The following is a 12,325-nucleotide window of genomic DNA, read 5'->3' as shown; positions in this document are numbered from 1 at the left end:
TTGAGAATATTTGAACATGATTTAAGAGATATGCACTACTACCTTCGTAAGTAAGATTTCTAGATAAGCCTAACAACAAAAAAGCAGCCGCGTGAAAGTGACTGCTAACTGATGCAACAAACCCTGACGTTTGAAGGGCTAACACAACAGAAGTGAATTTTTGTGCACATAAATTCTGATACAGTTTGGCAGGGGCCCCCTGCTTTTCCTAGACCCTGGTTCCAGGCTGTTTTCATCTTGTGGCTTCCCTATCTCAACACGGGATCACAAATTTGCTGGTGAATCAAGGGAGACAGCATGGAACTGACAGACTGTCTCTCGAATGCCTGGATGTGAGAAACTGCTTCTGCTCGCATCTCCGTGGCAAAGGGTCATCACGCAACCCTCCCTAACTACAAGCAGACTGGCAAGGTAGTGTCCCCTGTGTTCTGGAGGGAAAGCAAGACACACTATGGATGAATATTTAAGTTTCTCCCATGTATTGTCACACAGTAGGTGCTTAAATAAATGCAACTATTATAATTTGTTACGACGACTGACTTCATTGCTGGAAGAAGTTTCTGAGCTCGGATTTGCCTTGAAATTCTTTGGGCTTTTCAAGCACCTCCTGTGTGACCAATACTTTCAAATACAGGATGACATCTAATTTTCAAATGATTCTGTAATCTCAGCAGGACTGCATTTAATGGCCAGAAGACTACAACAGATAGTAAGGTTCTATGTTGGGGGAGAGAAGGTGCTCCCTAGCTGTTCCATGGGGACCAGTGATGAGCACACTCGCAGGCCAGGTTCAAGAGTTAGACAGAAGTGCACATAGGGGAATATCAGGGAAAGGCTGATGTAATTTGGGGAAGTGCTAAGTCTGGAAAAAATGCCAGTGCCTGGGCAGTCAGTTCTCAAAGAACTCTGGGGCTCAGGCAGAACTCTAGGTTATTAAAGCCCACAGACAGTACCCAAATCCTGTTTGATTCTCATTGTCACCTTCCTTCCTTAGCCCAGGTTTTAGTACCTTCCCATACACAAACTCTGTATTATCATTGCAAATTGTTCACAAATCTAAAATAAAGTAGTTTAAAAGAAATAGTTTATTGAAACACTTAAAATAAAAAGGACAAAAAGAAACTGAACACAACATAATAGGTAGCTTAAAAAAAAAAGTAAACACAAGCACACACCAGTGTGAAAAAAAACCTTCCTTAATATTCTTTACTTCTTTCCTCTGCTTTAACTCCCAAGCCCATATCATACACAAGTCTGGATTCTTCCATCTCATAAACATCTCCAGAATCTACTCCTTTTCTCAAACCCTGCACCACTGCCTGAACCCGGCCTCACACGTCTTCCCTGGATTACAGCAGGAGGCTCCCAATGATGCCAGATGTAGGCCTGCAAACACTATTTGCCAAGAAGGGCTTTAAGACATCTGCAGTGGTGTCCGCCACAGGGAAGGTCTGGCAAGAGTCAGGAGGAACTCAACTCCTTGCAAAGAAAACTAGCATGCAGAGCAAGTTTAGCTACACCTGGAGGAAAACATCAGCTCCTCAGAGCAGAAACACAATGACTGAGAGTCCTCGGGCTGGGGAGCTCCTGTCTGATTTGCCTTGCCCTGGTTAGGACAGCTCAGGACCTGGGTGGCATGTGCCCACATAGTAGGCTATGGCTAAAGAGCTGCATTCTAGGAATGACTTCAAGGAAATGGGTTGAAGGCCTGGGGCATGTCCTAGCTGCGACACTGTTACACCCCTTAGAGCTGGACCCATCAGTTCCCCACAACAAGGAACATGGGAAGGTCCTGGTGGCAGAGGAACCCCTGCTTCCATCCTGGACTGCCCCACGGGCGCCACTCCTGGGACTTGGGACAAGAGCACCCAGTTCACAAGGTCACCCAGGCTCCAGCTCACCTCAGCCTCCTCTGTGCTCCCCTGGCCCTTTCCCGGCTCAGCCCAGGGCAGTCCAGATGGAGCCGGCGGGGGGCTCCTCCTTCCACCTCTCCTGCGGCGGCCAGACCTCTGTACAGCCTGCCGCCTGGGAACCCAAACCTCCTCCTCCATGGCTGCTCTCTAAGTCCTCATTTGAGACTGGGGGTGTCTGGGGTGAGTGGGGGAGCGTCGCGGTGACCACGCCGTCGCCTGCAAGTCTCTCCTCTGCTCCAACGGCCCGACTGCAGACACCAGGGTCCCAGCAGGCTCTGGGGATGGCTGACAGGGACACGCGCCCTCTCTGGCTCAGCCTCAGGAAGCAAAGCGGCAGAGTCACCTGCACAAGGCCACCAGCTTCATGAAGCAGCTGGGGTTACACAGGAGATCTCCGAAAATAACACAGCATTGTACACGGTCTCACACAGTCACGGGGCGATGACTGTCGTTCACGGGCCCCGGGCACACTCGCCACCAGGGTGTCGAGTCAGCTCTAGCGGAATCACGGGCACGCTGAGTGGGATTCATGGCTGGGGCCTCCCGAGGACAGATGACTGTGAGAGGACCAGAGAGTGAGGGCTTGGCAGCGGGGTGACTGGAGGACGAGACCCCAGACATGGCAGACTGAGGCCAGGATCAGGACGGCCTGGGATGGGGGCTGCAGGCCGGGCCCCAGGAGGAGGACCCCCCAATTCCAACAAGGCCCACATGCAGCTGGCTGCCCGGCTCCCATAAGAGACTCATGACGGCCCCGAGGGGACAGACGGTGGAGACAGGCTCATGGACCAGGCAGTGCAAGGACAGGAAGCATCCCTACAGCCCGTTTCCCGAGCGGGGGCTCCTGTGCGGAAGGCCGCCCGCCCTGCACAGAGCAGTAAGGCCCACACGTCGGGCATGACACACACACATAAGGGACCATGGGTCTGACATGAGTGTCTGGCTGAGGACGCAGCGTGCTCTCTGTTCTGTGCTGTCATCGCAAAGAACTGATCCTTGGTCCCCGGGGCGCCATCGATAGGAATGCCTGTGACAAACAGGATTCTGCCACCAAAGCCTTCCTAAGCGTGAGACGACTGGCCATGCAGTTTCCCCCTTAGCCTGGGGACAGGAGGAGCACAAGAGGGGCCCGAGCACTGGACATTGCTCTGATTCACGCGTGCGCACTACGTTCTCAGCCCAAAGCGGCTTTTCTACTTTGCTGAGGCAAAACCCCCCCATTTCTGGGAGGGGTTCCTGAGAAAGTCAAATTTGCCTTGAAAATCTCCGCCTTTGGATGTGCCCAAAGACCAAGGGGCAGGGGCTTCAAGTGCGGGACCGCATCTAATTTTCACGAGTTGGCACGAGTTGGCACACTCACGTACGTGGCTATGGTTGTTCACGACGTCTCAGCGGGGCTGATCGCCCTACTCACTCCTGAGCCGCTTCTGCACTTCCCACGGCCATAACTTCCAAAATCTCAGTGGGCTGAGAATGTTCGCTTTCCTCGGATGCTCAGTCCGAATCCTCTTTAACCCCTGAGTCTCTGCTCCTGTCCCACTTTGGAAGAGGCTGGAACACATACACGCTGGCGTCTGAGGATCTGCAGTGCTTGGGACAGCTGTCCGGTGCTATTGTGACCTCCCGCACCACTTTCCCCTCTATAAATTTTCCGTTGCCCTGACAGATCACAGACGTGGGGTTCGAGTGGAACGTCAGAGAAGTGAAGCACACCGTGCTCTCTGCCTGTGCACCTCCGGGAGGACAGATCATGCCCAAATGAGTGAGGGTGGGGCAGGGGTTCCAGACCAGCTCGGTGCAAGTAACCCAAAGGTCCCCCAGGAACAGGAAGAGACCACCTCGATGCCTCTTTTCAGCTTCTCTTCCATTCAGACCTCTGAGCTTCTTTCATTTCTGCCACGAACACCCAGCCACTCTTCAGGACTGGCCACGCACAGCTCCGGGGAGCCCTGAGAATTTCTCCTGGCCGAGGAGGCAGCGAGGGCTCCCCCAGTCCAGGGGGAACAGGGCTGTCCGGGACTTGCACATTCCCCGCTGTCGTCCACAGAACGTTCGTGGAGACCGTAGGAATAAAGCCACTGAACCTTCACTGTGTTCAAATACCCTGTGACAGGGCCCGGCACGCTGTACCTTCAGGCCACAGGACACTCGGCCTTCTCCACAGCCCAATGCAAACTGCTCCCAGCATTTATCCATTTAAGATGTCTCTCCCGCCCCAAATGCACCCGATTCCCAAGAAGGGCCACTGTCACCACCCAACAGCACAGAAGCAATCATGGGGCCCCTCGAGGCACAGCCCTGCCACCCGGGCTGGGTCAGGGACATTTCCAGGGCAGTGCTCGCCTCGGCGGCCGCACCCCCTCACTCTGCTTCCGCTTCATCTGCAGCTCTCAGGGCACACCTGCCCACCTTCCTGCCAGGACTGGAGCTGCTACACACAGTCCCCTATGGCTGGGATGTGTCCTGCTTCTCGCTTCCTCCCCGCTCACCCACAGGGCTTTCCCGAAAGTAGAACTCAGCCCATGTCTGGGAATCAAGGAGCCAGTGATCAGACCTCCCTCTGTGCTGAGAGGACGCTTCTCCTCCTTTCTTGACGAACCAAGCCAGGGCAGGAGCCCGTCTGTGTGCCTCTGGCATTTACACCATGACAGCCAGCGGGGCGTCAGAGGCAAGAACCCACACACTTATCTTTCCCCATTCCCGACCCCCTTCCCCTTCCTATTCCTTTCTTTCATCTTCCCAACCCATCCCCAGGCCAAGCCCTGAGATTTTGGTCCAGAGCCCAAAAAAGGAGGCAAGGTGTCTAGGCTGGTTTCTAGGACATGGCAAAAATCCTTTTTGCTTAAAGATATTTATTTATTCAAGAAACAGAGAGGGAGAGGGAGAAACAGGCCCCACTGAGCAGGGAGCCCGATGTGGGGTTAGATCGCAAGATCCTGAGCTCCTGACCAGAGCTAAAGGCAGAAGTTTAACAAATGGAGCCCCCCAGACGGCCCCGGGGCATGACAAAACTCCTAACTCTTGAACTGGGTAAGTTCAAACGCTGTGGGGGGATGTCACTCACACACTCAGCAGCTGAAGCAAATGAAACCTCCTACCCAAAGGAAAGCCCCTGGAGAGCTCACCAGAGACACCTGCTCTGCAGGTGGGAGGCATCGCAGGGAACCGCCTCCCACACTCCCAAAGGAGGCTCTTTGTCCTGCATTTTCCTCCAAACCTCCCTGGCCCTGCACTGCTTAGAACTCGCAGGACTCTCTCTTCACCCACGCACATACACACACACACACACACACACACAAACAGGGAAGAACCAAGAAACGGCCTCACTTCACGCCCAGCACCCCGCAGGACAAGCTGCCGACCCCGCCAGAGCCGGGACTGCACCACAGCCGCCCCTGGGGCTCAGGCCCCCTCTTCCTCATCGCTCACAGCCTCTTCAGACGGGGCCAGGGTGGAAACCGGCAGCCTGGGATGGACCCTCAGCAAATACTCCAGCACTTGCAACCTGCTGGTTTCCGCATGGGCCCTGGGACCCCACAGGAACTCGTAGCGGGCAGGGTCACTGCCGGGCACCTGCCGGTACTCCAGGTACCCTTCCTGCACCCAGACGTTGGTCAGGAGCCCCCGGGGCTCCCCGTAGATGATGTGCTCCTCGCCGGCATACACCCCCATGACCCCCAGAGCTTCCCACACCACCTCCTCGGGGGCACGGTCGCCCGCCAGGAGGATCACCCCCAGGAGCACCACCAGGAGGCCGGTCTTGGGCGGGCCCTGGTCACCGCTCAGCATCGCATCGCAGGTGAGGCCCAGGACGGTGACCAGGACGTAGGAGTGCTCGCTGGGGTCCACCTCCTTCACCTCCACGCCGAACACCAGCCGCATGCACTCGGACGCCTGGCCCAGGATCCCTGGGAAGGCGTCCCGCTCCTCCTCGCCGACGATCTCCAGCATCTCCGCCAGGCTGGTCGGCTCCTTGGTCAGATGCTTGAGGAGCAGGAACCCCACCAGGTCAGCCACCTTCTCCTGCTGTATGTCTGAGAGCCAGGGCTCGGCTTCTTCGGACTCCTCCTGGGTGCTGGACCCCTCCTCATCTGAGCTGCTGGAGCCCTGGTCGGGCTGGCTCCAGGCAGTGGCTGCCACGGCCACGGGCGAGGGGCAGGCCCTCTGAGGGCTCTGGGGAGGACTCGGGGTCCCAGCAGCAGACTCCTCCTCCAGGGGGCCCAGAGACAGGGCAGAGCAGGATAGGGAAGGGACGGTGGACTGGGAGGAGGCAGAGGCGGAGGAGGGAGGTAGGGCCTCCACACCCCCAGCCCCGCACTGCTGTGCCTCCTCCAGGCCCTGGCCTGGTCCCGGTCCTCGGTCTTCCTCCAGCTTCCACAGCTCACTCCTCTGACCCAGGGGCATGGCGTCGGTGTCGGGCTGAACCTGAAGGCACATGTGGGCGGCTCCTCAGGTGCAGCCCAGCCAGCAGAGGCCCGGAAGTCCCAGAGCTGGCAAGGGGCCCCGGGTGCCCAGGGCCCCCCACTAGGTGGGGAGGGGCGAGGCGAGGCCCTGGCTCCAGGCTCAGAGTAAGCACCTTCCCTTCACCACTGGCACTCACCTGCGCCATGACCTCACGGACTCCTGCCTCACACCGAGGGCTCAACAGCCCCTTCTAGACGCCCCTGGGGGAGAAAAGGAGGCACCTCAGGGTACAGACTTGGAGCACAGCCCCAGGGCCCAGGGCACACAGGAGGGCTGGGTCAGACTCACTGAGTTTGCCACCCGTGCAGGCTGGGCGGTCCCCTCCTTGGCCTCTCAGGGGACTTCTTCCCCCTGCCAGGATCTAAGCCCCACCCCCACTTGGCCCAGAGGCCAAAGGGTCCCAGCAAGACCACGCAACCCTAAGCCTCCATGGAAGGAAAGCGAGGGGGCCCACATCTGGCCCGGCCTGCCCTAGGTCTACAGGGCTTGTCACGGATCTCCAGGGATGGCCAATCGTGGGGTTCCGTCTATACTGGATGGGTGCAACCCTCTGTCTATATCTTGACTCCAGGAAGGCCTGGGAAAACTCCCTGTGCTGACTGGAGGCCACCCTCCTGGGGTCGAGGCCTCACCTCACGGAGAAGCCAGAAGGAAAAGCGAGGAGAAATCAGTCTGCCCACAGATCCCCCGTCTCCCCGTGGCTGACTGAAGTGTGAGGGCGGGCCTGGGCCCTAGGGACCTGCTGTGGGAGGCATCTCCTCATTTCTCACCTCTGCCCTGCCTCCTCCACTGACCAGAGTCCAGACCCTCAGACACAGGCCCTCCCCTCCCTGACACCAGGGATCTGGGGACTAAGAAGGGCTCAACCTGACAGACCTGGCCAGGGTTCTCCGGGCTGTCAGGTAGAGCTGGCCAGATTTCTGGGCCATCCCCTCCTTGTCCCAAGGGGTGGGTTGGGAGCCCTCGCTCCTGCCTCGGGGGTCCCCACATTGACTCCTGGCAGGACCAGGGCCTCCTGTGTGTCTCCCAGGTGGGCTTCCTCAGATGACTGGATTCTGGCCTCTCCCAGCGTGGCCCTCGCCTCCCTGAGAGCTCCCAGAGGAGGGTGAGGAGGCAGCTCCATCCCCCACCGTCAGCTTCCAGCAAGATCCCAAAGGGCTGGCAGTGTGGACCTACCCCTTTGTCCTGGGATGGGGATGCGCTCAGGCTCCCGGGAGGCTAATCCTCCTTCCTGCCATGACCTGCCCTTCCCTCAGCCCCCAACCTGAGATAGAGGCCATATGCCCCTCAGCGGAGACCTCACTCCCTGAGGTCTCCCCACCTTCCAGCCCATGAGACAAGTGTGCATGCCTGCCACTTTGGGCCACCGCTGACCGATCCTCCTTGGGCTGCCAACAGGGCAAGGCCAGACTCCGGGGCACTGGCTTCTTTGCTGAGAAGGGAGGACCTGGTACGGCCAGTCCTCCCCCAGGATCCTCATCCTCACTCCCAGAAGGACCTGTGACCCTCCTCCCCACCCCGTGCTACACACACACACACACACACGCACGCACATGCCCTCCACACCCCAGACCCCATTCCTTCTCACCACAACCCGCAGTCTCTCACACCCAAATGTGAACATCAGGACAGACATGTGCTCCTCCTACACTGGGGCTCCTCTCCGAATTGAAGGTGCTGGGGACCAGGATGCCTCAGTCCTCCCTCTGGTCCTCACCATCCATCATAGCAGGCCCGCAGTCCGCCCGGGATGTCTTGAAGCCTGATGCTTCCATCCAGACCCCCGTCTCTGGGAGACTTGGTGCGAAGTCAGGGCTCGCCCTATGTGATCATCTGTCCCGGGGCCTCCTGGGACCAAATCTGGTCTCTGTCCCCAATCCTGCAGTCCTCCTTGCAGTCCTCGCCTTTCCCCCCAGCAACACACGGCCCATCTCCCCCCCTTACGCATTCTTGAGGTGGGGCTCCATCCTTGTGACCACCAATCTCAGAGGCCGTGAGGCTGAAGTGGCCATGCACAGTGTGGGTTTGTCCACCCCAGGAGCCTCCCGTGGCTGAACCAAGTCCTGGTTCGGCGAACTCCCTGGGGACTCCCTCAGGTCTTCTCTCCTCCAGCCCTAGCGGGTCCCGGGCCTCTCCTGTCTGCTGTCCTGGGGCCGGTGCACCCAAACCAAAGCTATCGCTCCCCTGAGCCCACTGCCTCAAGCCTGTGACCACAATATGCAAAGGTCAGGACTTCCCAGGGCTGACCACAGGGGCTGAGATGGGGCGTCCAGGTCTCTCGGGCCTTCTTCCCCTTTCCAATGGGGCTCCCTGGTGCCTACGCCTTTGTCTTCAGTACTGCCTGCGGACTGGCTCCTGGACAACGGGGCATCCAGCGTCTGGGAGACCCAGATGGGCAAGTGGAGGATACACACACATACACGTATAAACACAAATAAGGAGTCCGTGTCCTACACTCAGACTTCTAGGGGCCGACTCTGGTTTTGGGTCCAGGGTCACATAGTACTCCCTCTGCATCCTCACCGTGAAGCGCAGCGGGACCAGCGCCCGCCAATATGCCCACCTGAGGGAGGCCCTGCTCCTTCTGCCAAGGCCCCCAATCACTAGAAAAACTCCGATGTGCCAGTCCCACCCGAGGGGCTACGAGTCCCCATCCCACACAGGTGCCTTTCTAGACTGACATTAGGACCGGAATTCTGTGAGGTCCCCTCTATCGTGCCTCACGGTTCATACCTTGAGTCACATTCACGCCTGAGCCCTCACCTCTGAGGACCTGAGATCGGCTCCTTACACCAGGTCCTTCCTCACTCAGAGACCCGGATGCGGAAGTGTGGACTCGCCACGTGCTCCCATCCCCCACCACGGACCTTTCCGGACTGACTCTGGGTGGGAGTCCAGGGTCCCTCAGTCATCCCTCTGCGTCCTCACCGTGAAGCACAGCAGGACCTGCGCCCGTCCCTCTGTCCACCTGAGGGAGGCCCTGCTCCTTCCACCAAGGCTCCCCCAGTCTCTCCGGAGACCCGGATGTGCCAGTCCGGCAACCCGATCCCTTGTCCCCATCCCCTCGGGGGACTTCCCGGACCAGCCTTGGGAGCCGACGGTGATGTCCCCTCTGTCCTCCCTCAGGGTTCATACCTTGAATCCCATTTGCGCCTGAGGCCTCCCCTCTGACGACCTGAGATCGGCTCCTTATACCAGGCCCTTTGTGAGTCAGAGACCCGGATGCGGAAGTGCGGACTCGCCACGTGCTCCCGTCCCCCACCACGGACCTTCCCGGACTGACTCTCGGCTGGGGTCCTGGATCCCTCCGTCCTCCCATTGAATGCTCACTGTGAAGCCCAGCAGGATTTGTGCCCGCCCCTCTGCCCCACGAGGGAGGCCCTGTTCCTTCTGCCAACGTCCCCAGTCACTAGAGAAACCCCGTTGCTCCAGTCCCACCCCAGGGGCTACGAGTCCCCATCCCACGCAGGTGCCTTTCTAGACTGACCATGGAGACCCAATTCTGTGAGGTCCCCTCTGTCCTGCCTCCCGGTTAATACCTTGAATCACAGTCACTTCTGAGCCCTCCCCTCTGACGCCCTGAGATCGGCCACCAGGCCCTTCTTCACTCAGAGACACGGATGGGGAAGTCCGGACTCGCCACGTGCTCCCATCCCCCACCACGGACCTTCCCGGACTGACTCTGAGCTGCAGTCCAAGGTTCCTCAAGCCTCCTACATCCTCACCCTGAAACCCAACAGGATTTTCGCCTGCCCCTCGGCCCCCCTGAGGGAGGCCCTGCTCCTTCTGCCAAGGCCCCCAATCACTAGAGAAACCCCTATGTGCCAGACCCACCCCAGGGGCTACAAGTCCTCATCCCACACAGGTGCCTTTCTAGACTGACATTAGGGCCGGAATGCTGTGAGGTCCCCTCTGTCCTGCCTCAGGGTTCATACCTTGAGCCACATTCACGCCTGAGCCCTCACCTCTGACGACCTGAGTTCTGCTCCTTTCACCAGGCCCTTCGTCACTCAGAGACCCGGATGCGGAAGTCCGGACTCACCACGTGCTCCCATCCCCCACCACGGACCTTCCCGGACTGACTCTGGGCTGGGCTCCAATCCTCCTACATCCTCACCGTGAAACCCAGCACGACCTGCACCCGCCCCTCTGCCCACCTGAGGGAGGCCCTGCTCCTTCTCCTAAGGCCCCCAGTGTCTCTGAGACCTGGAAGCACCAGTCTCACCACACTGGCTACGTGTCCCCATCCCGCCCCGGGGGCCTTCCCGGACTGACCCTGGGGTCCGACCTCGGTGAGGTCGCCTCTGTCCTGAGCTCCCGATCCCCTTGGTCCTGCCCCCACTAGAGACCCCCGCACCCCCCTCCGGACTCCCTGGGCCTCTCTGGGCCGAGGCCTTCCTGACCTGATATCCTTGCCCTCCGACCAAGGTCCTCAGCCCCCTCGGACGGACCCCTGAGGCACCGTTCAGTCGACACCCCTGTGGCCACCCTCCCCAGGGGCCCCCAGGGCTTGTCCGCAGCAGGGCCCTAGGGGCTGCACCAGCACGGGGAAGGCTGAGTCCCACCGATCTCCCTCAGGTGCCCACACCCGCTCCAGGGAGGGCCTGCGCCCGTCCCTCTGGGGACCCGTGTCCCCTGACCTGGCCCCGGCGGGAACTGCTCAGCCAGACAGCACTGTCCTGGGCCCGGGTCTCTCGGGGCTGCCGCCAGGGGCCCTGTGGCTCCCGGGGAGTCCCCCCACGCCCCTCACTCGGGGAACCCTCAGGGTAGGGTCTGCCTGCACACCTTGCTGCGGGGCCTGGGCTCCTGCTCTCCGCCAACCTGAATCCTGTTTGCCACACACAGGCCTCGCCTCTCTCAGACCTCGGAGGTGGAAGTCGGCTCTTGTCACATCCGAAGCCCAGAGGAAGGGGTCCCCTAGGGCTGACAGCACCTCGGGCGGCGATGGGTCCCAAGTGGGATTCGTGGGGGAGGGAGGGATCATGGGCTGGGAGTGGGTGACAGGTTCCCGGGGTGCTCCCTGGCCTCCTCCCCTGGACTCTAGCAGGCAGGGTTGGGTCCCCTCACCCTGCACCCCGCTGAGTCTGTTTGCCTCACACTGAGGCTTTCAGTCCCTGTGTTCCCTGGGGAGATGAGGGGGGCGTGGAATATAGTTTCTCACATGCAAACTTCAAGGCAGACTTTTGTCCTGTAAATACCTGCTTGATTCTTTCTACGCTGTTAAAACCCAAGTCTGGGTACCATTCCTACTGAGATGAACACAACTCCCTCAGATTTGAAACAAGACTAAGATACCCAGTTGAACAAGTCTATTCACTGAAGACAGACTGAAAGCAGTTATTTCAACCTTGAAAACAGAAATCTAAGGTAAGCTACATAGACACTGAGAAAAGGAAGTGAAATAGAAAATTTTTATGGTAGTACCCAATAAATGAGTGGTTTTCATAGAGGGGTTCATAAGAGAAATTTTCGGAGGGAAGTGGAATGTTACATTTCCGCAGAAACTTAAATACATCCACATTACTTTGGACAGATTTTAGGTAAAACGCACAAAAACTACTTAATGGTAAATGAAGGGTGGGAGAGAATGCAATGAACCTCTAAAATGGGTGGCCTTGAGGAAATATTTGTTGGAAACACTCTCCCTGCTATGTGACCCACCAAAAGTGAACATGAGATAGATGGTTGCAGTTGGTTCTTTATGGATAGTAAAGAAATGTGCCTTTTCTTCAACCAACACATATAGGCCTCCTCAAATTCATCCCTCCAACCCCACCACGGGATGGCGCTTTAGTATGTCTAAGCTGCATCTTGGCCTCCTCGCACCACCCCCTACCCAAGGAAAGGTCAGGATGCTTCTTGGCAATGTCTAAGGCCCTCCCCCAGGGCTACCATTGGCTAGAGGATAACCTTGCTGACCAATCAAAGCCTGAGTATGGCTCCTCATT

General features: G+C 58.4%; 1 protein-coding gene across 1 annotated transcript; it reads right to left on the bottom strand.

The window, feature by feature from the left end:
- Positions 1–5,315: 5,315 nt before the first annotated feature.
- LOC123934502 (melanoma-associated antigen 8-like) lies at positions 5,316–6,567 on the bottom strand. Its single transcript, XM_045994652.1, has 2 exons — positions 6,514–6,567; positions 5,316–6,338 (listed from the first exon to the last, which is right to left on the bottom strand). The coding sequence occupies exons 1-2, from the start codon at positions 6,520–6,522 to the stop codon at positions 5,316–5,318; spliced, it is 1,032 nt and encodes a 343-aa protein (XP_045850608.1). The 5' UTR covers positions 6,523–6,567.
- Between the last annotated feature and the right edge of the window lie 5,758 nt (positions 6,568–12,325).

The sequence above is a fragment of the Meles meles genome, chromosome X (genome assembly GCF_922984935.1).
Source record: "Meles meles chromosome X, mMelMel3.1 paternal haplotype, whole genome shotgun sequence".
NCBI classification, from domain to species: Eukaryota; Metazoa; Chordata; class Mammalia; order Carnivora; family Mustelidae; genus Meles; species Meles meles.
This window is presented reverse-complemented; position numbering and strand designations above follow the sequence as displayed.